Source organism: Vicia villosa, unplaced genomic scaffold (genome assembly GCF_029867415.1).
Source record: "Vicia villosa cultivar HV-30 ecotype Madison, WI unplaced genomic scaffold, Vvil1.0 scaffold8, whole genome shotgun sequence".
Taxonomy (NCBI): domain Eukaryota; kingdom Viridiplantae; phylum Streptophyta; class Magnoliopsida; order Fabales; family Fabaceae; genus Vicia; species Vicia villosa.
This window is the reverse complement of record NW_026706811.1, coordinates 2,198,296-2,222,701: the sequence shown is the minus strand read 5'-3', so window position 1 is coordinate 2,222,701 and position 24,406 is coordinate 2,198,296. Positions and strand designations below refer to the sequence as shown.

Below are 24,406 nucleotides of genomic sequence, written 5' to 3'. Positions count from 1 at the left end.
GGGGGTGAATTGCATTTAACCCTAAATATTTTTCCTATCTATGTTATTTGTCTTATTTTATTAATCTTACTCAATTTTAATTTTTATTCTACGTAAAAACAGTGGTTTTTACTTGTGTTTGTGATTCCCTTTTCAATTTTTAGTTTCTATCATACTTTTGATTTATCATTATATTTGTTGATGATAATTTAATTATTTAGACTTTTTGATTAAATTTGATACTTCTAAATTTTCTATTCAAAACTTTGTATATTTTTGAAGAAAGGGTGATTACATTAAAAATAGTGTTTTTTAGGGTCCGTTTGGTTGGAAGTAGATGGAGGGGAGGGGAGGGAATATTTATAAACAAATGTGTTTGGTTCATTTTTTATGAGGGGGGGAGGGGAGGGGAGCAAATTCCCTCCTAAACTCACTTTTTGCTCCCCTCCAAATTGGGGGGATTTGGAGGGGAGGGAAGATTCATTAATCAAAATTTTATTATTTTCCCTATTTTATCCTTAATTATTTTTTTAATTCCAAGATTGCCCTTATTGAATCATTAAAGACTAGATTTTTCTGTGTTATTTCACGTTTCATTTTTTTTACTGTGCAGTTGCTATTTGTTACTTGTTGCTCTCAGGTGAATTTTTTCCTTTTTATTTTGTTGAATTTTCTTTTTTGATACTATGTTGTTTTTTTAATAATAACAACATCCTTATGTCAGTTCTTATTTATAATATACAATAGTAATAAGATTTTTTTTGTTATACTATTAATAATAATAACAATATGCAAATATATTATATTTATGTTATAAATAAAGATTTAAAGTTTAATATTATTTGTCCAATTTTTTTAACATTCTAACATTATTTTATGTATTTTAAAGGCTTAATTAGTTCGGAAGTCCTTTAATTTAATTTAAAGTTTCACTTTAGTCCTTTATCTAATAAACGTTACATATTGGTCCTTTAAAAACTATTCTGTTAATCAAATTAGTCCTTACCGTTAAATTTTTTCAAAAAATGTTAACTTCGCCTATGTGGCATGACAGCAAGACATTGCTGAGTCAACATATATATTAAAAAATTAGTATTTTGTTTAAAGTGAAGGGTTTTTTTTGGAGGTTAAAAACCCCCTCAAATTGTTAAAAATATGTAAAAAAAATATAACCATTGTTCTTCTATAAGCTTCTACACTAAGGGTCATTTTAATGCTGAAACTTTTGTAAATCTTCCACATAACCACCACAAAGAAATCATCAAATAAGCTATATAACAACTTCATTTTAGTATCATATTAACAAAAAAAAAACAGAATATAGAAAATAGCATTCCAAATCCACCCCCAAAACATTATTAACTACACATCCAATCTTTACACCATATAGATTTTGTGAGTTTACTTTATTTTTTAGTATACATCAAAAATCCAAATTTAACATAAACAATGATTACACACTCCAATACCAAATTCAGAAACCAAAATGTAACCTTATTGTGAAATAACAAAACAGATGTTGCATTGCAGGGGATCACTAATCACTCAGCACCATTGCAACTAATTGCTAAAACAAAGAAAAAGAAAACAACATTGACTATTCACTTCCATCAATAATGCAACAACTTCCTTGCTTTCCAGTTTCTTCTTCATCCAGTATGTTCTCTCACAATATGTACTCTGGCAATGTCAAACCAGTAACAAGAAATAGTAGCCAGGCCTGGAAAAGGTGGGAATGAGAATGAGAAACCAGTAAAGTGTTATTATCAAATCTCATGCCTCTAAGCATCATTCCTACCTGCAACATCTAATAAAATGAGAATGAATCAACTTAGAACATTTAGGAATGAACCAACTTAGAACATTTAATTCAGATCTTTATACTTGCATCCAATTCAAAATAGAACCACCATAAGTCCAGAACATAAACAAAAATAGAACCACCAGAACATTTCCAAAACGGTGGTGTGATTTCCGACCCGGTAATTTTTTACCCTTTTCTCCGATCTTGATATTTCTTGATGGTTTTTATAGAGGAGATGACAGGGAGTTTATACATAGTGGGGTTTTTTCAAAGGATGGTTCGTGTTGGTCTAGATCTGACCGCGAAAGTGGCGGTCTTCTTTTTCCATTTAAGGTGACAATCCAAACGGTTCAAGCTAAATAATATATAAGAAGCAGTAAGGAAGATGGATAAACAAAAAATTTTAATTTTTTTAGCAAATTAGAGTTGAATATTCATATCTTTTGAAGAAATACTGATTGGGTGAAGTCTTCAAACAAGAGGAAGATGAAAATTGACAATCTTACCTTCAAATGCAGTTGTTTCTTTGTCACCTCTTCGAATTCTGGGTTTAGTTTCTTGGCCGCACACAGTGAAATCAAGAGAGAGGTAGGTCTTTGTTTAGAAGTGAAAAATGAAGAAAGAGCTAGGGTTCATGAATACTGTGTTTCATCATTTTTTTATGTAAAAAAAATAATTATCTATTTTTTTAATTCTAAATTGATGTTTTAATGAAATAAATATTCCAAGTAAATTAATATAATACCATGTCAAACAAAATATTTCCAGCTGGAGTGCCACGTGAGATCAAGTTAACAGTTTTTGACAAATTTTAACGGAATGGACTAATGTGAGTAACGAAACTTAATTTAAGGGACTTAAAAGTAACCTTTATTAAATAAGGGACGAAAGTGAAACTTAAAATTAAGTTAAAGGACTAAAGGATGTATTAAGCCTATTTTAAATTATAGAAATTATTTTATTGGGTTAGATGAATCATCAAGATTAGATAATGTTTGATTTGCGTTGAAGATCTATAGTTCAACTAATGTGTGCGGTTATTTATTGTTATAGTATAATTTATAAACGAACAAGTTTTTATTTGGGGAAATTTACTCAATACTATTGTTATTTAGAATTATTTTTACGAAATACAAATAACAATATTTATAAGGATAAAAAGGTAATTTAATTTTAAAATCCCTCCCCTTCCCTTGTGAACCAAACATACATGTTGTTAAAAACCCATCCCCTCCCCTTCTTTGAACCAAACATATATTTAGTTAAATTCCCTCCCCTCCCTTCCCCTCCATTCCCCTCCCCTCTATTAAATTTTCTCCCCTCCCCTCCCCTCCTTACTGTTGAACCAAACAGACCCTTACTGGTGTTTGTGATTCCCTTTTCAATTTTTAGTTTCTATCATACTTTTGATTTATCATTATATTTGTTGATGATAATTTAATTATTTAGATTTTTTGATTAAATTTGATACTTCTAAATTTTCTATTCAAAACTTTGTATATTTTTCAAGAAAGGGTGATTACATTAAAAACAGTGTTTTTTTACTGGTGTTTGTGATTCCCTTTTCAATTCTTAGTTTCTATCATATTTTTGATTTATCATTATAATTGTTCATGATAATTTAATTATTTAGATTTTTTATTAAATTTGATACTTCTAAATTATCTATTCAAAACTTTTTATGTTTTTGAAGAAATTATAACTATTGTTATTCAAAAAATTCTAAATTATCATATATTTATTAGAATTTACTCACTTCCACTATTTTGTCATTTTAGAACATACTCTTCATAAATTACAACAGTGAACAAAGAGAAAAGCTATTAATTTTTAATATTAAAATATAAAAAATACGCCATTATTTATATATATAACTATATATAAAGGGGATACACCCTTTTGGGCTGGCCTATTTCTTTTCTTCTAAATTTACCCTTTTAATTTTGTCAAATATTTTTTAAAAATTCAGTTTTTTATTAATTAAAAAAAAGTAAAAAAAAAAAAACTTAACCGTAAAAGAGGAAGTTATGAAGTTAAGTGAGCGGATTATGCTCACGCCTAATATTCTTTCGTAACTATCCTCAATTTTTCAAGTACAAGTAACTTTCTCTTTCATTTTATACATTTTGATGTCTTACTACACAAAAAAGTAAAACATTTTCTCATACATATCATTCAATTTGTTCATAACATTCACTCATAAAACAGTAATTTAAAATTTTACACACTTTTTTGTATATTTTTATGTTTTTCCCATACAAATCATAAGAAAAAAGGTTACAGCATGAATAAATCACAATCAATCAAGCAGAGAGGAAAAATTGCTATCATATAGAATTATTCTGCTTATAATTTGAGAGAGAGAGAGAGAGAGAGATATTTAAGTTTTTAGAATTAGATTTATAGGAAAATTACTATATATATATATATATATATATATATATATATATATATATAAGAAATTCTATTAGAGAGAGATATATTTAAGTTTTTAGAATTAGAAATATAGAAAAATTACTATATATAGAAATTTCACTAAAATTCTATTAAAATATGTATTTATCGTCTTAATTTTAATTCTACTAATTGCGTCTATTTCTTAAGATGACTTATATCAAAACGTCATTAAAAAATATACACGCGTTTATATTTCTCTGCTGTGCGCATTAAAAAAAACGGACAAACGGGCACGGAGGTGCCCGTTTGGACGCTAGTAGGGTAAGAATTTGGACATGAAATTTTGTATTCAACCTCCCTATATAAATGAACCCTAATTGTAAAGTTCCATATTAAATGGACTTTAGGATCTCAAATTGTGCATATGCACCTAAGTGAATAATTTATTGAAGTAAATAGGTGATTGGTGAGTCTAATTAGTAATTTTCTACTTCTTAACTCTAGCAGAACACGATGTTAGTATAACTATCGATCCAAATATATAAACGATCACTCTTGATAATTTGTAGAGAATAAACATAAAGCAACTTTTTTGGATGGAAATAAAATGCATTGGTCCAAAGGTCAACACAAAAGAGACATGATTATATTTGACCATTATTCAACCACTGAATAGCCTGCAACTTAATCATACAAATGGGAATACTACAATAATGAGCTTTCTTGATGAACTTAGGTCAGAATATAAACATCTAAAGATAGAGCTTGGGTAATTGCGGCTTATAACTGAAATTCACACCACTCTACAAATACTTACAACCAAATATATGTGTGCATTGTGATACTGGCTAAGAAAGTTTTGATGCACATATTTCAAATACTAATTAACGTTGTTTAGATTTCAAAAATTGTATATCCAACCATTTATAACAACGACAATAATGCCAAAAAGAATAAAAAAGAACCTTTTCTTCATGACAAAGATTTTGAAAATTAATTCTCTCATAACATTTCGATTTTGTAAAAGTTATTGCATATTTTACTTTATTATGCGCACTACTATTTACATCCACATCAAAATATAAGATGGGTCATATTTAGTCAAAAGGGAAGTGTGTTCACTATCCACACCCACTATACGTCATCCACAAAATATCAAAGCAAAACAGAAGATCTCCACATTTAAAATCTCTCTAGTATATTATAGGTCACTGACTTACTTGATTTAGAAGTGCCTTGATTATCATTAGCACCACAAAAATTGATTATTTTGGTTTCATAATCTAGTTAATCATGTATAGAAAGACAATTCAAACACAAGGTGTGGTATTAAAAAAGAAGCAAAGGTTGCAGGTGTAGTTGTTTGTTGGTTTTGTTTCTCATTTAAGTTCCACATTGATTGTTAAACAAATTTTATTAATGTTAATAAAGTTCATCTATACAAGAGCTAGTGTCAACTTTGCTACTGGATTGGTGCATCTCCGAAATTGGCTTTCATTAGTTAATTTTTAAAAATACCTAATTAAAATGATTAATTATTAATTTATTCTATAAAAAATATTAATTAATAAATTATCCTAGTCAACACTACTCCGTCATTAAAAATAAATTAGTATAAATGCACTTTTGATTTTCCTATTTAAATGCAACTTTACATCCCTTATTTTGCTGGAATTTTACATCCCTATTAATTAATATTATAAAAATTAACTCTTTTATAGAATTAATTAATAGTTAATAATTATAATTAATTTTTTTAAAAATTGATTAACAGAAGTTTTAAAACAAATATTTTGGACTTTAGGCCCACATATTGCAACATCTCTCTAGCCTATAAGCTTATACAATATATTTTTGTGAAAGTTATATAAAAACAAAAAGAGAGAATAACCAAAATAATGTGGAACTTTAAGGGTTCTTTTGGTTGGGGGTAGATGGAGGAGAGGGAAGGAGAGAGGATGTTTATTAGGGATGGAAATAAGTCAGGCTGATAACAGGGGCCTACAGGCTAGCCTATATAGGCTCAGGTCAGGCCAGACATTTTTTTAAATAGAAAAAGCTCAGGCTTTTTTGTAAGTCTATTTAGTTAAAAATGCTAGGTCTCAGGCATCATAAAAAATCTTTTAAACCTATCAGACCGGTCTATTTAAATAAATATGAATAGTTTTTTATTATCATTATGTTATGTTGTGTACTTAAAGTTAAAATACATAAATAAAACTTGGTTATCTTGAATAACTTGTGAAAATAAGATAAAAATACCTAATGAACATTATTTTCATAAGTTCTCTTAAACAAATAGTCTCACAAAACTTAAGCTAATAGGTAAGTTTAAACAAGTAAATGCAAATAAATTTTTAATCTCTTGGTCTTTTAGTTAGTTAGTCTATTTAAACATTATTTTAATTGCTTATTTACATATGTCTAAAAGAAATAGGAAAGTTCACTATTGTTGTTCTCGATCAGTTTGGTGAGATGGGAAAGTTCATCGTTGTTGTTAATGTCGTCGTTGTTGTTGTTGCTGGCAATGGCGGTCGATATGAAGATTGAGTTGCTTTGATCTTGTGCTAGGAGAAGATGGGGAAGCAAAGGTTCTCACAGACGGCGCCACTGATCGTACCTGATCAGACTGAATCGTCAGTGGCCTTTAATCGCTAGACTTTAAGTGAATGAAGGGGGTGTACCTGCAAGGTACTCCAATGCCAAAGTAAGAAAGAGAGCAAATGAGCGCAAGTACAGAGAATAGGTGAGAGTGAATGAATATGTAACCCTCTAGTGAAAGAGGATATTTATAGCCCACAGCGTTGGGCCAAGATCTCCATGTTAGACTAGAAGTCTAAGCCCAAGATGGAGACTGCCAGGATCTATCTTTGTAGTGGAGATCAGCACGTGGTCTCCAAAATTCCGGGTTAATCGCTCTGAAGTATCAGGGGAGACACATTCTTATCGAAAGCGCGTAGACTCCGTATGATTCAGAGGGTTGAAGGTGAAGTAACCCTACGAGAAAGAGGTTCCCCGAAGAGGGCGGGCAAGCAAAGGTGTCCGGGCTACGCGCCTGCTCGCGACACTCAAGGGGGTCTTGCTTGTGCCACATACATGTTCATGAGGTTGGTGGGATCGCTAAGCTTGGTCAAGAGTAGGCCCTGCTCGGTAGTCGGGCAGGTGCATGCCTATGTGAGCGGGAGCTCAATGGAGTCTTTCCCTTGGTCAGGTTGGATTTGGGCCTTGCACTATGTTTGGGCCAAGTGTCGGCCCTGTAACCCCCTTCTAAATCCCGCGGCAATTAACAAAGTAATCAGAGTAAGACATGAAAACAAGGGTGTCACAATTAAAATAATTAAAAAACGTAATTAAACTATCACGCTTTATCGAGAACGATTCATCAAAATAATAATCTCATATTTATCACAGCGGAATAGCATACATCACCAAAATAAACCAACGAAAACATAATCCAAAACCAATAAAATAAAGTCTAACGATCAACTCTAAAACTATTGTTCCCAGTGTTACAAGATCAGAGCATGACCGACACAACCCAAACTAAATGGATAGACTCTACAAGCCATCCTCACCGAACAATAAAGTCGCTACTCCTCAATCTGAAAATAATCAACTTGTAAGGCTGAGTCTCATTCGAAATTAACAAGTATTTTATAGACATGAGTAACAAAACATCATAGCATCATCATTCACCCAATCGAACATGTATTCAGATTTCCAACAATTAATCAGACAACCATGCCAACAAATACATTACCGAACATGACAATAAAATGATTCAGTCATACTATATCATTATGCACATGAATGGACTGACTCTATGCATGCGGTACCATACATGGGCTAAACCCATCCAACTGATCTATTCATAACCAAGATACAGTCCAACCGGCACAAATTCCACACAATGAGAATTATGCCCACCAATTGATTCACAACGTCACCGGAATCCATCTCCAATAATGTGTATGAATGAATGCACACATATAACATACTTATAATATCGCTAATCCGATGTATCGCATCATCTCATTATCAATCACCAATTCGTCACCAATAAGCATGCACATGTTTCAGCAATCATTCGATTGTAACACGTATATTCATGTCAAACATCATCCAATCACAATGAAATCAAAATAGTTTCATCATCATACAACACATTGCTACATTCACATATACATGTACATAATGCTACAATCCATCATTTAAATTAAATCAAGATTTAAAAATAAAGTCGGGTCATTGTCCATTTCACCAATTTATCATATAAAGCTCTTAATCAGCTTCACAACGCCCAAAATGGCACATAAATCGGACACTCGGATCAAAAGATACAAAAATTGAAAGTTGCAGACTAGCCTTCTTTGCCCAGCGACAGGGTTGTCTCGCCCGGCGCTCTGAGGCAGTAGCGAGGCCACTTTCAAACCCCTCTCGCCCGCTGGCTCGCCCGGCGAGTCGATTGCTTCCCCAGAGCTCCGCACTAGAACCAGAATTCTGCAGTGCGATTTTGGTATTCTTCCTTTCCCAATTTCAATCCATTCGTACCACAATAGTTCCCACACCAAAATATCATCCAATAACATTTCATATTACAATTATAACACATTTTAGAGGTCATTTAACACCAAAATCATTCATCAATTCGTCAATTGCATCAAATCAATATAAACAACCTAAATCTCTCATAACCCCAAAACCTAAACAGGCAATCGAATCAAACAACAATCCTAATCAGTTCTACTATCCCTGATTGCATAATAATCATTAACCAGAAGAGTCCCCCTTACCTTAGAGTCGAGTTCTTCGAAGGTCCTCTTCTTCCTATCTTCTCTTTCATGTATCTTATCTTCTTCAGACTTGGCTCTTTTGCTTCTAATTTTCTTTATTCTCAATTTTCTCTATTTTATGAAAAAAAATGGAATAATGATCAGTGAGGCCTACACACTTAGTAATCCCTCTCTACTAATCCCAACTCTAAGGCCCAAAATACCAATTATCCCATTAAATAATTTAAATTCAAATCAAACTAATTAATGGAAAAATATGGGGTGTTACAGGCCCAACTCAGAACATATTATTTTAAACATAAAACATTTCTAAGTACTATATTATGTCTTATAAATACTATAATGTGTTTCTAAATATAATATATGCCTAAATTGTATAAAATAATACTTGAATATTCAACATAATAGAGAAACTAATATAATACAATGAAATAATGTTGATTATATTAATGTATAATATTTAAAAGGGAAAGATTAAATAAAATTAAGCTAAAATTTAGTGAGGTGAGAAAAATTAATGTGTTATTTTGGAGTAAAATAATATATATATATATATATATATATATATATATATATATATATATATATATATATATATATATATATATATATATATATATATATATATATATATATATATATATATATATATATATATATATATATATATATATTTAAAATTTATAAGAAAAATATAAACTCTAATTTTAATTTTAAAATTCAAACTTTATAATTTATCGGATATGGTGGGCTAGTCTATCTAAGTTAACCCATTTTGTGAGCTCTGCTTACTTAGAATGTAACATATGAAATAGTAGAAAATTATACCCCATACCCCTACGTTTATCCCAATACCCCTACAAAAAAAATTTTTGGACAAATTTACCCCTGTATAAATAGTAAATATTTCAAAATTTTTAACTTTTTCCCTCATTCTTACTGTTCCGTTAGAAGTGGAAAGAAGAAAAAAAATTTAAGCCAAAACCGGATATCCCATTCTGTGCTGTTCCGGTTCTCAGTTCTAGCAAATAGTGAGTATTTCCAAAAAAATTCTTAGCCGGATAACCCAGCGATGGGGTTTCCGGTTCCTTTCGTACCAGCCGGATAACCCAGTGATGGGGTTTCAGGTTCCTTTAGTTACCAGCCGGATAACCCAGTGATGGGGTTTCCGGTTCTTGTTTCCCTCAGCCGGATAACCCCCCCTTGGGGTTTCCGGTTCCTTTTTTTTTAGTTTTTTTTAATATTATATTTAATTTTTAATAAAATTGTTAACTTTTATTTTTTTATTTTTCAGTGGTTCGAAGAAGAGGAGGTGCGAACGACGGAATGCGTCAAAGAGGAAGACAACGTCGAGAGGCTGATGGCGAGGGACAACAGGGAGCTGCACCCGAGGTTGGTCCGCAGCATCCGTCATTTCCCGGAGGACCTACTGATACATCTTTATTGGTTAGATATCAGAGTCATGTTGCCTATCATTTATGGTTGGGCGAGGTACGTAAATGTTTTCTTAAATGTTTTTTTAAATTACATGTACTTATATATTAACATATAATACAAATTATATTCAGGAGAGACGACCAAAGCCAACCTTAAAGGTTGCTGCACATGGCAGCAAATTAATAGGATGGGTTCCGCCAATGCTCTCAAGGCAGATGAATGATTGGCTAGTTGCATCTGGTCTGTCATCTTTGCAACATACTAGTTTGGCCAGTGTAGATACACATCTGTTATCTGCTTTTGTTGAGAGATGGCATCCTGAAACATCGTCATTTCATATGCCATTCGGCGAGATGACCATCACGCTATATGATGTTTCATGTCTTCTTCATGTACCGATTAGGGGCGAGCTGGTTGACCCCGATGTTGTTGTCACCGATTATGATGCTATCCATCTAACTGTTGAGTTGTTTGGTGTTTCACTGAGTGATGCAACTACGGAGGCTTCTACTGTTAGGGGTCAAATTACTTAGGGAAGGTCCAATTACTTATGACAATGAGGCTGATTGATGTTACATTTTATGTTTATATTGATGTTTTAGTTTGAGACTTATGTATTATTATGACTTATAGTTTTAGATTGATGTCACATTTTATGTTTATATTTAATTAAGACTTATAGTTTGAGATTAACTATTTATAATCCATTTGTCAACATATTAAAATCCAATATCATAAAATCATATTAAATAGTACCAATGTTTTAATATCATAAAATCAAACTAAATAGTGTCAATGTTGTAATATCATAAAATCAAACTAAATAGTGTCAATGTTGTAATATCATAAAATCAATCTAAGCTGACATATTTTGGTAGTATAGGCATTAGCCGTTGCCAATGTTGTAACCGCCCGGCAAATCCTATAATCCAAGAAGTTGCATCTTTTGTGCGATATTTTGTCCAATCAGTTGTGACAGGTGGCAACGGGAATCCTTCATTCATGTTTACCTGCACACAAAATAAATATCAGAAAAACTCAAATAGGGATTGAAGGTACCAAAATTGTGTTTCTAATTACCTGAACCCAATGATTTCCATTGACAAATCCGATTCAGTAAATGGATGCATTAGGTGAATGTGCACTCGTCATAGGAAAGTAACTCAAACTAAGGTGACCTAAAGAGACGAGAACAACGTTATAACGATTAGCTATTACATATCCCAACTCAGGTAACGTCATCCATTTATTTGGTGGTTGTTGTCCTAAAGTTTCTATCACCAACGATGATCTCACTGTTGGAAGGAGTTTACCAAATACATCCTCATACAACTTACTTCTAGGACCTATAATTTCTTTCTCCAAATCCCGACGAACCATTGACCATCCATCTGTGCCATAACCATGCAAAGATGCAATGGCTCTAAACCCACAATTTCCATCATCTCTTACATCAACAATGTCATCAATAAATGGTCTGATGTAATTTGGAAATTGTACAATGTATTTATCAAATTCTCTATTTTTTGAGGTTTGGGATAGTTGTGATATAACCTCTTTGAAGATTTTTGAGAACTCGAATGTGCTTGATCAACATACTCATATCCTGAAGGATCACGATAAACATCATATCCCACAGGTCTCTTCCCTTTCTTCTTAACCCCTCCTTTGGTTTTAATTTTTTCAGGCGGTGGACACATCTTTGTTGTAGTCGGATAAGCAATCTCACACCCTCTGCTTTTTAATGCTTTTTTTCCTACAACATCTAGTGACTTCCACCTTTTCCAAATTTCATCGATTGCATTTGTCATGTCTATTTCTGATCCATCATTTGCATCTATATCTTGATTTCCTTCCATACTTAGTTTCCTCCAATGAATATGAATAACCTCAATTGGTATCGCATCACCACTCAATGTATATCTCCCTAACTCACAAGCACATGGTAACCCATATACTTTTCTATGAGTACATCCGCACTTTTGCGTATCGGTACCCACCATGTCAATCCTCAACCACTCTTCAGCAATCTGCCTCAATGCAGCTCTTGATACTAAACCACGCAAATTTGAATAAAAAGGACTAGTGTGTGCATGCTCAACTTCATAAAAACTTTTCTAAAATGAAGCTCGAATGTTACCCACTTGTATCTTGATATTGTCATTCATAGCCTCCCAACATTTTGCATAAATCACCTAAGCTATTCTCTAACATTTGCTTAAGTTTCCAATGCGCAGACTCCACCCTTTAAATAAAACAAAACAACTAATTATCTGTAATATTAATATAAAGAAACAATGCCGATAAAATCACATAAACATACCTATTTGTTGTGGTGTTGCCCAAATGTAACACTTGATTGATCCATGCTTCGACAAATCGATGTCTGTGAGGTGTCAACCATGTTTCATTCACATAATCAATAAAACCTTTGGAGTCAACACATGCATCCTCAAGTTGTTTCAACCTTTGATGGTACTCCATCTCATCACTAGCCCTTGTAAGTTCAAACCACATTTTCTCCAGATTTTCTCGCATATCATCCACAACATGTTCCTTACACTTTGATTTCACGTTTTTGTTGATGTGAAATCGGCAAAGCAAATTAGTTGTCTTTGGAAATATTGTTTCAATGGCTTTCATTAAAGCAAGATCTCTATCAGTCAAGATTACCTGAGGACAATCATCCTGCTTGATAAACAACTGTTTCAACTTATCCAATACCCAACAAAAAGTCTCTGTCTGCTCAGATTCCATATAGGCAAATGCAACATCAAATGTTAATTTAGTTGATGTCATACCAACTATTTCAAACAACGGTTGTCTGTACTTGTTTGTCTTGTATGTGCAGTCCATAATCAATACAATAGGAAACATATTCAGCAACTTCACTGATTCTGGATGAGCCCAAAAAATATCTCTCACAACTTCTGACTCATCCTTTTTCCTACTCCAGTAAACATAACCCGATTCTTCAACCATCTTGAGCAACTGTTGCATTTCTGTTCTGGGACCCCTTATGTCTTTTTGTATCTTACTCTTATGTTTGTATATTTGCGTGATCCGAGTGACATTTTCCGGGTCGCGCTCTTGCAATGACAATAATATGTGTCTTGGTGGAACATGGCGTTTTGTCAAATCAACAATATGTTGCTTATCATCTGTATTTAGTCGACTTACGAAAGCATGACCTTCAAATCTATCAGGTAAGCCGTGGTTGTGTACTCCGCATTTTACATCGATCTTCCATCCAGAACCATCGTTCGACGGTGTTGACCTAATTTTGAAAGGACAACCACATCTCTTACTAGCACTTTGGGTTTCGCTATCTATTTTTTTGTATTTTCCACCTCTATCACAACCAAATACTAATTTATCACTTCTTCCTCTCTTGCCTGTTTTGGTATCTGAGCGAGTCATTATAACTGTCACTTTATTCCTGATTCCAACCTCCTTAATCCAACTTATCGCCTCTTCTCTTGTAGCAAATTTTTGACCAGTTACAAAAACATCAGTTGTATCCACACATGTTTGAGTTACATCGCATTTAATCAAAGGAGGATCCACACCTAAATATATAAAATTAATTTAGTTTAATATATAATTAAAAAAATTAAAAAATTTTTTTAAAAAAAATTAATTTTTTTTTTTAAAAAAACGAAAAAAAAATTGAAAAAAAAAAGAACTGGAATACCCACATAGGGGATATCCGGTTGAGACACATAACAAACCGGAACACCCAATACTGGGATATCCGGTTGAGGAAAATTGAAAAAAAAGAGGAACCGGATCACCCACCCCTGGGTTGTCCGGTTTTGGATTTTACTAACCGGAATTCTGCATTTTCGGTTATCCGGTTTAAGCAACGAAAGATAAAATTGGAATTTTTTTAAAATTGTAGGGGTATTGGGTTAAACGTAGGGGTATGGGGTATAATTTTCGAAATAATATTGTCTAAATAAAATAGTAATTGTAATGATATGACATATTGACATCAAAAATAGTAAGCTTGTGGATTAGAAATAAAATTATATTATTAATATTTTTTAATTAAAATTATATTTTTGGATTACAAAATTTTCTTTCCCTTCCATATACCCTTCTTTTAGTTTCATCACTAGATAATACAATTTTCTTTCCCTTCCCTTTCCTTCAACCTAACAGCAGCCGCCACTGTAATTGAAGCACGCCGCTGGTTAGTAATGTTAAAATTTTCATCACTTCTTCACTTTCCCTCTTCTCATTCTTCATCTTTCTCTCTCAATTTTTTTATTTCATTTTTTAAAATTCTTCATTATAACGGATGCGTTACTCCGCGACGGTACCTACATCCGCGTGTAGTTATCGTGAAATGCATCTGCCACCACTGTAGCGTCAGGCGGCGGCTCCTACCGCCGCAATCGCGCCATTATTGGCAGCGATTAACTACCTAGCTAGGTTTATTTTGTACAAAAATTATATATGCAATTGTAACTAAACTTATATTCCATATATTTCGTGTTACTTCTACTTATGCACGATTTAGTAGCTAGCTAGGTTTCAAATTATGACCTGTATGATAAACTTACTCTTCTGCTTCGGTTTCTTATATGTCTGAGTAATGTTGATTCTAATTTGTTAACTTAACGGCAGAGTTTGACACATTTGAGTTAGACACCATCATCCCCAATTTTTGTAGACATTTTCTACAAAAGTAGAAAACACTGAAGCATCTAAATTAGATTTCACAATTATGAAGAAAGACCCTACAAAAAACCGAATCAGATTCACTAAGATGTAGAGACTACTGATGGGTGAAGAGAACCTGAGTGACCGAGAAGTAAACTGTTTTCAATCTCGAAAAAGTATTGGTATTCTTTTGGGATATTTATCGGGGAAGTATATGAGATATGGATACTACATGGATATTTTCCTTTTCTAGAATATCCTGGCTTCTTAGGTTGTGATCTAGGAAGTCAATAGCGGTGCAGAGTAGGGTCGGGGGCGCTCCTAGGGTGTTCGTGGGTCGCGGCCAGGAGGGGATTATGGGCTGCTATCTTGTTTTTTTCTTGAAAAGTCAGAATTGGCTTCATAGTTTGTGATCTAGGTAGTCTATAGCGGCGCAGAATCGGGTCGCGAGTGGTCTTAGGGTTTTTGCAGTCGCGGCTTGGAGTGGATTATGGGCTGCTATCTTGTTTTTTACTTGAAAAGTCAAATTACCGTTTAAAATGAAAACATTTTAAAGGTAATTTGGACTTTCCACTTGCCTTTGAGTTTAAACTGTTTTAACCTAGCCGTTCCTCGTGCTGCGCTGTTCGTTTTGTTCAAGGCTTCAAGCATGTCGTTCCCTTTGCTTCATCCTCCTTCAATCTTCATCTTCCCTCTGCGGATATACATGGCGAATTTTGGGCTCGCCGCGATGCTAAATATTGGCCGATATTGCGGTTGTTTCCGCTATAATCTGCTACAGCAGAGCCGGTATGGCGGTATTTTGGTTCTCTGCCATGGACCGCCATACGCCATCGACAACACTTGTCTGTTTGGAATACATGTAGTATTGCATGATGTAGTAGTTAGGATTTATTTAAAATATGATATGATATGTGGTATTTTAAACTAAGCATTTTACTATTTTACTATTTTAATATTTATCTAACTATGACATTACTTGAACTATGTAAATTAGCATTGGTTTGTGATATTGTATGAATGTGTAGATTTGATCTGATTGGTTTCTCTATTTGAGTACTGTGTCAGTTACAGACTCAAACTATTTTACTTGGTAAGGTTTGATCATAAGAGCCTTATTAATGCAAAATCTTTGGATGTTTAACGTCCTTGGCTATGTTTCTGATGTAGACAGGCTTCAAATATAGCCTGAGTTAAAGTAAGCTTAAGTCGATACTCAATAGAGACATTTTGTAAATGTGCCTTTTTTTTCTAACGTAGATTTAGAAGAGTTGGAATGAGATTTTAAGGCACCATCAATTAACTTCTCATTTTGGATTCGAGACATTTGTAACTTAAGAATTAGTCTTTTATTTATGTAAACTGATCTGTAGTTCGGGTGGGCGTTGGATAAGCAATATAATTAAGTTTTTATATTTTAGATCAACTCCACTGCCATATAGTTAGGTCAACTTATCAACCCAAGTTTTGAACAATGATTTGGCTTTTTAAATTGATACCGGCACTTCGGAAAATTTTGTTCTCATTTGTTTTTCTTTAGACAACAATTCCAACTATATCATTAGTTGTTGTTCAGCGATTACTGATCACCTTCTTAGAAGATTAGGGTAGGGTATGTTTTTGGCCTTGGAGACCTTTGCGGTAGTTTGGTGTGTGCCTGGACAATAGAACTGTTTTGAATGTCCACCAAACGAAATTATGCTCATTACATAGTATTCCTAGTGAAAGTATTGGGGAGATTACCCATGGGAACTTCTGGTTGAGGGCTTGTATGTATCACTGAATTATTTGTATGTGTCACTGAATTCTGTGACCTGATCACTATATCAACTACTTTTATAATTATAATATATACTTAGAGCAATGTTTGGTCTAGTCTGTAATCATATAGAAGTCAACTATTTTTCTAAAAGTATACTATTATGCTTTTTCTTCTGTGTTTTTGTATATTTATGTAAATGTAAATGCAAACATTATTTGTATGCATTCCATATGTACTTGTAAAACTTAATACTGAATATGGCCTACACTAATTTCTTTCAATTTTTTCTTATGTTACTTTTAGTTGATGTATATAGTTAACTTTAAGTGCTGTTTTTCTGATTTACTATTTGTGCATAGCCTCTATTATTTAAAAAATGTTTTTCTGATGTCTTCAGAATGATTATAGTTAGTATTTCAGTTGCGTGATGTTTTAAATTTTTCCTCTACTTGCCGTCTATTCCAAGACCAACTAGTATATTTTACTCGGCTTTTTTATTTTGAAATGACAATTCTTATTAGGTCCAACTATCAGCAACAAACAAAAGTATTAGCTTTAAAAGAGGCTATTTCATTTTTCTTACACAAATTATATTTAATTTGTTTTAACAAAATGAGGTGTTATTAGCACTTCCTGAAAAAGGACAAGGAGGGTTCAAACAAAACTCTGCGGGAGAGAGACACAGAGCTTGTTTGAGACAGAAAAATACATATTCAACGAATGGCATGGGGACTGATCTAATGCTATGCTCTTCAAAAATCTCAAATGGAATATTTGAAGGGAAACACTTGTGCAGTTTACCTTCCATTTAGAGAAAGGGGACCCTAAAGACCCACTTTCAGAAACGGGCTGTGTAAACTGATCTGTCTTTTGTGCGTTAGCGTGATTCACATGATTCTGAGATGAAACTGATTCTTCATCCATCGTGTCAATTTCTCTTTATTTGGTATTGAATTGCGATTCAAATTAAACATCCACGCGATTCTAATTTCAATGGTGGATTGTGCTTTTCCACTAATAGTGTTTAGATATAATGTGTTGAGGATCAGCAAAAAATCTGTTGTGCAGAATCAACAGATTCTGTTTTGTACATATCAATACAACTCATAAAACTTTATGTAAAATAATTAGTTGTCTGTTTTGTCTTTATCACATTTAACTAGTAAAAGAGTATGTTGAAAAATGTATGTTCCTTGTACTCCACTATATATAGTCATTACACCATTTTGTTCCCTGATGATTTGTGGGACCCATATGAGTTTTAACTAGTAAAAGAGTATGTTGAAAAATGTACGTTCCTTGTACTCCACAATATATAGTCATTACATCATTTTGTTCTCTGTAAAACAATGAAATGGCAATGCCTTTGGTAGTGTGTAATTTAATCTTCAAATGCTTACCTATACATTTAAAAGTTGACAGTTATTTGAAATTCAAAATGGTCGCATGTGTATAGTTTTGTAACATGGCATGCATATGCGTTCATTTTTATTTAAATATCTAACTTCTCTTGCCAAAAGAAACATGTATAAAATTCCATTTATTTTCCACGATAAGCCAGAACTTCTAAATTTCAGCTACGGACATAACTTCATACCTAATTATGTGGGTAGGATTTTCATATTTAAAGTTTTCTCCATCTGAGTTGATTGATCTCTATTGATTAATGAAACAGATTTTACATCCCTATTGTATTGCCCTTCTTTTTTCGGTACTCAAAATCCTATGTGACACTTTTATGCTTGTTTGTTCATCTTGGTGTGCAAGAAGCAAAAGTTTCATAGTGTATTGTATGGATTTTCAGGTATGCATTCAAAAGTATACAAAACTCGTAGCTCAACTGCTATAGACCGAGGAAAGTACATAGTTTGGACAAGTGAAATGGACAGTTGCCTCACTGATGTGCTTATGGATCAGGTGGAAAAGGGGAATAAAGTGGATAACATCTTAAAGCCTGCAGCGTTTGCAGCTGCACTGAAAGCATTAAATGAGAAGTTTGGTATGCATATGACAAAAGGGCACATAAAAAATCGGCTGAAGACATGGAGGAAACAGTTTGGGGTTTTGAAGGAGCTCCTTGCCCATAAGGGGTTTGTTTGGAATAAGACACAAAAGATAGTTGTTGCCAATGATTCAGTTTGGAATGACTACATCAGGGTAATATAGCATATCTGTGGTACAGTATGCACCCCATTAATTTTGTTTTTTTGCTGTTGTCTGATAAGTAGTATTCTTATGTTACCTGCAGGAGCACCCTGATGCCAAGATTTTCCGAGCAAAGTCCATTGAAAACTATGATAAATTATGTATTATTCTTGGAAATGATCAATCAATTGCAAGATTTTCTGACAGTGTTACAGAAATTGATGTAAACTTCACAGTTGATGACGAGGAGCCAGATCCTGTCATTTTGTCTGAAACACAAACTGATGGAAACCTGACTAAGCACCTCAGGTGGACAGAAGAAATGGATCACTGGCTTGGAAAGATTCTCGTAGATCAAGTGAGGAAAGGGCTTAAAATAGATAATGTTTTCCAGACAGAAGCATATGACAAAGCTGTTTCCGCCATGAATGCAAAATTTGGGCATCATTTAACAAAATTTAACATTAAAAATCGTCTTAAAACATGGAAGAAACAGTATGAAATAGCAAAGGAAATTCTGTGTCATGCTGGATTTAAATGGGACGAAACAAAGAAAATGATCATTGCAAATGATTCTACATGGATTGAGTACATTCGGGTATGTTTTCACCTATCCTACCGTTAGAAGTGTTTCATATCAATTGTTTATGAATTATATATCTTTCACCGAACAAAAAGTCATTGGAATGGTTTATTCCCCTCTTATTTCTTTTGGAAGATGGAAAACCTTAATGCAATAGTAAAATAATTCTTCTCTATATTCTTTTCAAAAGTCATCATCAATTGTTCTCTCAAACGAATTTAATTCAGATTGACATAAAGTATGTGTGACAACTTTTTTGAACTCGCTGTGTAATGCTAAGAAGGCATCTTCACAGCATCAAATATTAGGCATTTGAAACTTCTTTCTATTATTTTTAAGCAACTGAGTTGTTATATTTTCACAGTAATGCTATTTAGGTTAAGTAATACAGAGAAGTTGGGTGCCTTTGTCAAGATGGATACCATTACGTTTTCTGACTGTACACATGGCAAAATATCCTAGTTTTTTTTGGCGGATAACAAGTTTTTTAGGGGGCAGATATACCTGGGTATCTGGTTGATTGCATATTGCTTCAATTTGTAATTAGAATCCCACCCTTTTATTTGACAGCTCCTCTGCATCAGACTATCTTTTATTACAACCTTGTTATATTTCCCGAAGAAAATGCTATGCAGCAAATAGTCAAAATTCAAAAGAACTAATAGTAGCAAATACTGACAATTTACAGATACGTAACTCTTTGCTGTGTGTAAATTATGAGGCCTTTAACTTTAAGATTAATGTGTGCCGGTCCTGGCGATCATGTTGATGCATGTATGTATAAACATTTAAGTTAGAAACTTTTTCTTGGATAATTAAGTTATGAATGGAAAATAGTGCTCCTAGAATTAAGGGGATCTTAGCAAATAACTTATTTTTTGTTAACCATGAACTTGCGCCATAGTAATTTGTAATGTTTATCTACATAGACCTTTTCAGAGGTGATTTCTATTCTAGAGCAGGCATTTGGTGTGACTTTGGTATGGAATAAAATTGTGTTGATACTATATGACAGCAAATAGGAAATCAATGTTGTAAAATAGTAGCTATAGTGGTGCTGTAGTACAGTAGCGTAACAGTTTTGGACAAACTGCCATTGTTCTATGGTGCACAATTCAGTACAAACTACGGAGTGTATTTAAATTGAAGAATGGCAGCACTTTAGCACTATAATATTGCAGAATTTGAACAGACTGCTTTTTTCAGTGATCTTCTCTTGGCAACTTTTTTGGAAATATAGTCATGGCTTTTAAATTTTACGATTATAGGGATATGTACACTTTTTCAGCTCTTGAAACATGAATGTTCAGCTAATAGTTAATTTATCTTGCCACTATTTTGTCAGCTACATAGTAGTGTAGCAGTGGTAATCTTTTTGAGTAAGTCAAATGCTTATTGCACCTCTTAATTCCAGTTAAATCCCCCCTTTTCGGCGAGTTCTATTAATCCCCCCTTTTTTGTAATAACCGGTTAGACCCGAAAACCCCATCATGTCTTTTACAATTTTTGGCATTGGCCATTGCAGCATACTACTAATGGGATCCATCACCACATCTTCTCTAGAGATGATGTATCTCAAAAAGTTGAGCGAAATGGCACTTATTATTGGCGACAGAGACACTGATGGCAGTAGGTGTATAATCCCTCTGACTGATTTGTCGCTTTTCACGTGCAGTTGTGTTTTCAAGTTCATGCAACTGTTTCCCTCATCTGCACTAACCCTCACATCTCGAACGTAAGCTCAATCGAACTAATGGCTTCAGCCAGTGTTGTTTGGGCTACTGAAGTTGTATGGACCAGATCCGCCCATCAATACCACCCCACAGACATATATTTAGGTTTTCTTTTATGTCATTCTTTTCTCTTGTGTCAGTTCATTTTGAGTGTTCAAGTATCATAATTGGTCTCTGTAGTTTTGATGCATTTTTATTCATATTAGTCAAATTATATCCATTCAGTTATTCTAAAATACCATTAGTTATGCAAAAGGGTTAGATCACGCTATTCGACAATTCAAAGTTGGTGGTAGAGTTTGCATATTAGACACTCATGTTAAACTACGTTTTTGAAATAAGGAAAAGAAGAAAAAAATGAGATGGGGTTATCAGGTCATTTGTCTGTAATTTTCTTTCTTTTATTTTATGCATACGGGTTAAACCACAGTAGTGTTTGCAGCTGGCACATAGTTGTTCTCTTGTATTTGCTTAATAAAATCTCCTTTCCTATCAGCATATATTCTTATTCCTCATTTTTCCTATCCTGTCAGACACATCCAGATGCAAGGACTTACCGTGCCAGGGTCCTGGAGAACTATGAGCAGTTTTGCACTATCTTTGGCCATTTTAATGAGCCTTTGAATCGTAATGACTCTGTGCCTTGTGATGAGCCTTTTGAGTTTGAAAGTGTCTGTCCAGTAAACTATGATAGCAATCTTAAAGATATAATGAAGCATATGAGGTGGACAAGTGATATGGACAGCTGTTTAAGTGAAATTCTCGTGCAGCAAATTAAACTCGGTAACAGAAGCAGATTTGACCACAAACTAAAACCTGCTGCATTGGAGGCTGCTGTGCTAGCTATTAATGAAAAGTTTAAGCTTTATATGTTGAAGGATCATATTAAAAACCGTCTTAAAACCTGGAAGAAACAATATGATATCCTGAAAGAACTTTTGCGCCAGAGGGGCTTTGAATGGGATCAGAACCGAAAAATGGTCATTGCAGACGACTCTGTATGGAATGAATATATTAAGGTGCATTTATAGATTACTTTAAATTTCTATCTGGTATTTGTTGTAGCATGATGTTATTATTGTTGAGTTTATATAAATACATTTTTCTGGAGCAGATAAATCCCGATGCTCGAATTCTTAAAGGACGGGTTATCAGAAACTATGAGGAACTTTGCATAATCATTGGTCACATTGATCCACCAGGTATGATCACTACTCGTGCTAACATGGGCATGACTTCAGATGATAATGTTATGGAAGCTCAAGAGACAAATTACCATGGAACTGACAATACAACGGAAAAAGGAAAGAGTGTAACATGGACAGATGAAATGGATCTTTGCTTGACAGAGCTGCTAGTCAAGCAAGTGATGTTGGGAAACAAGCTTGAGAAAAATTTCAAGACCTCAGCTTACATAGCTACTTTAGCAGTTCTAAATGAAAGATTTGACTTGAATTTAACAATAGAAAACATTAAAAGCCGGTTGAGAACATGGAGGAAGCAGTACAGCCTTATGAAAGAGATGCTTTCTCGTGGGGGATTTGAATGGGATGAAAGACGTAAGATGGTCGTTGCATCTGACTCAACATGGGATGATTGCATTAAGGTAGTTAACAGTCTTCCTTCATATTCATTTTAGTTTCAGAAGTCATTATGGTTACATTTATTAGTCTCAGAAGCAGTACTGTATGTTAGTATATATGTGTTCATATATCTTCCTGACTTATATGCAAGTAAATCTGTACGTGTTCCTTTATTTCCTGATTAATTATTGACACGTTTTTTTTCCAGAAACATCGTGATGCTAGGCATCTGCGAGGCAAACGGATAGAAAACTACAACGAATTAGGTTTGATTGTTGGCAATGAGGAAGCTAGTGGAAATTGGTCGGAAGACACTGAGATGTTTGATGTAAACATTACTCCTAACTTTAGGGAGGATGCTGATGCTGATGCAAATCTTATCCCTAACTTTGAAGAACACGAGGATGTAAATCTCACTCCTCACTTTGAAGAGGATGATGATGTAAATCTGACTCCTCACTTTGAAGAGCATGCTGAAACTCCAACATTGATAGCTAATGAAGAGGAAATGAGCCACGATGATGCAAGTGACGAAGTGCAGGGTTCATCTGAGCAAACAGGGGTAAGGCCTTCATCATCACAGTCAAAGCAGCCATCGAAGCGGAGACGCACCGATGATGTTATACTACACATGATGAGTCTTATGGCTGCTGATATAGGTCGGATAGCCGATGCATTAACTGAAAGTAACAGAACCTTGTGCTTGGAGGAAGTGGTTGAAAAGGTGCAAAATATTCCTGACTTTGACGATGATCTCATCATTGAAGCTTGTGAATATTTATGTTTCGATGAGAAGAGAGGATTGATGTTTTTGAAATTAGATGAGAGATTGAGAAAAAAGTGGTTGTTGAAACGTTTGCGTGGTGGTTAATGTAGTTAAAAAGATCATTGTATTCTTTCATATTGGCATTTGTAGCATCCCCAGTTCAGGCTGTTTCATTCCATATAGAAACCAAAACTGTTTGGAAAGGGGAGACATTTGTGTAATGACAAGCTGTTTCAGCACCTGATTCCTTGTATATTATTAGCAGCTCTTAAAGTTAGTAAAAAAGCATGTTTTGCACTTGCTTTAGAGTGAAGGAAAAAACATATATCATTTCAAAATTTGAAGAGACATAGATTAATCTCAAACAGAACCAGAAGTGTATATTTGTTCGTTTTACTTGAAATGTGTACAAAAGTTTGTGTTTTCTTTAATAATGGCAGATGTTGAATAACTAGTTTATTTGCTATATGCCTATATGCACAATTTTATCACAAGAAAGTTATGCAAATAAAGAATGAATCAAAATATATAAGGATAAAATACTGTGTTCAAAGATTATGTCTATTTATCTAGCATTAATTCTTCTTTTGTTTTATTCTTTCAAAAACTTTCAACTGTCTTTAACATGAATAAGGTGGCTATAAGGGTGAGTTTTAAGCGTGGATAACTCTTCCTCCAACTTCTTCTTGAAGCAGAGGGCCTCTCGAGAGATTTCTTTAGGCTCTTCTCTAACGTAGCAAGAGCCTAGGCCTCTAC

The 24,406-nt window shown here is 33.7% G+C and overlaps 3 protein-coding genes across 5 annotated transcripts; 2 read left to right on the top strand and 1 right to left on the bottom strand.

Annotated features, from left to right (window-relative positions):
* The first annotated feature begins 10,132 nt into the window (after nt 1–10,132).
* Nucleotides 10,133–10,943, top strand: LOC131643245 (protein MAIN-LIKE 1-like). The gene is made up of 3 exons (XM_058913396.1): nt 10,133–10,181; nt 10,268–10,464; nt 10,542–10,943. Exons 1-3 carry the CDS (start codon nt 10,133–10,135, stop codon nt 10,941–10,943), a joined length of 648 nt encoding a protein of 215 aa, XP_058769379.1.
* A 318-nt stretch (nt 10,944–11,261) lies between these two features.
* On the bottom strand, nt 11,262–14,253 carry LOC131643244 (PKS-NRPS hybrid synthetase cheA-like). The gene is made up of 6 exons (XM_058913395.1): nt 14,241–14,253; nt 12,734–13,979; nt 12,606–12,655; nt 11,965–12,463; nt 11,629–11,887; nt 11,262–11,420 (listed from the first exon to the last, which is right to left on the bottom strand). Exons 1-6 carry the CDS (start codon nt 14,251–14,253, stop codon nt 11,262–11,264), a joined length of 2,226 nt encoding a protein of 741 aa, XP_058769378.1.
* A 255-nt stretch (nt 14,254–14,508) lies between these two features.
* On the top strand, nt 14,509–24,100 carry LOC131643211 (uncharacterized). Of its 3 annotated transcripts, none has more exons than XM_058913363.1 (6): nt 14,509–14,605; nt 18,645–18,997; nt 19,089–19,583; nt 21,835–22,320; nt 22,416–22,907; nt 23,093–24,099. In XM_058913363.1, the coding sequence occupies exons 2-6, from the start codon at nt 18,647–18,649 to the stop codon at nt 23,753–23,755; spliced, it is 2,487 nt and encodes an 828-aa protein (XP_058769346.1). In that variant the 5' UTR covers nt 14,509–14,605; nt 18,645–18,646; the 3' UTR covers nt 23,756–24,099. The 3 variants fall into 3 exon arrangements, with proteins under 3 accessions (XP_058769346.1, XP_058769348.1, XP_058769347.1); XM_058913365.1 differs by lacking the exon at nt 14,509–14,605 and adding an exon at nt 14,618–14,847 and having other exon boundaries at nt 23,093–24,100; XM_058913364.1 differs by lacking the exon at nt 14,509–14,605 and adding an exon at nt 14,618–17,786 and having other exon boundaries at nt 23,093–24,100.
* Nucleotides 24,101–24,406: the final 306 nt, after the last annotated feature.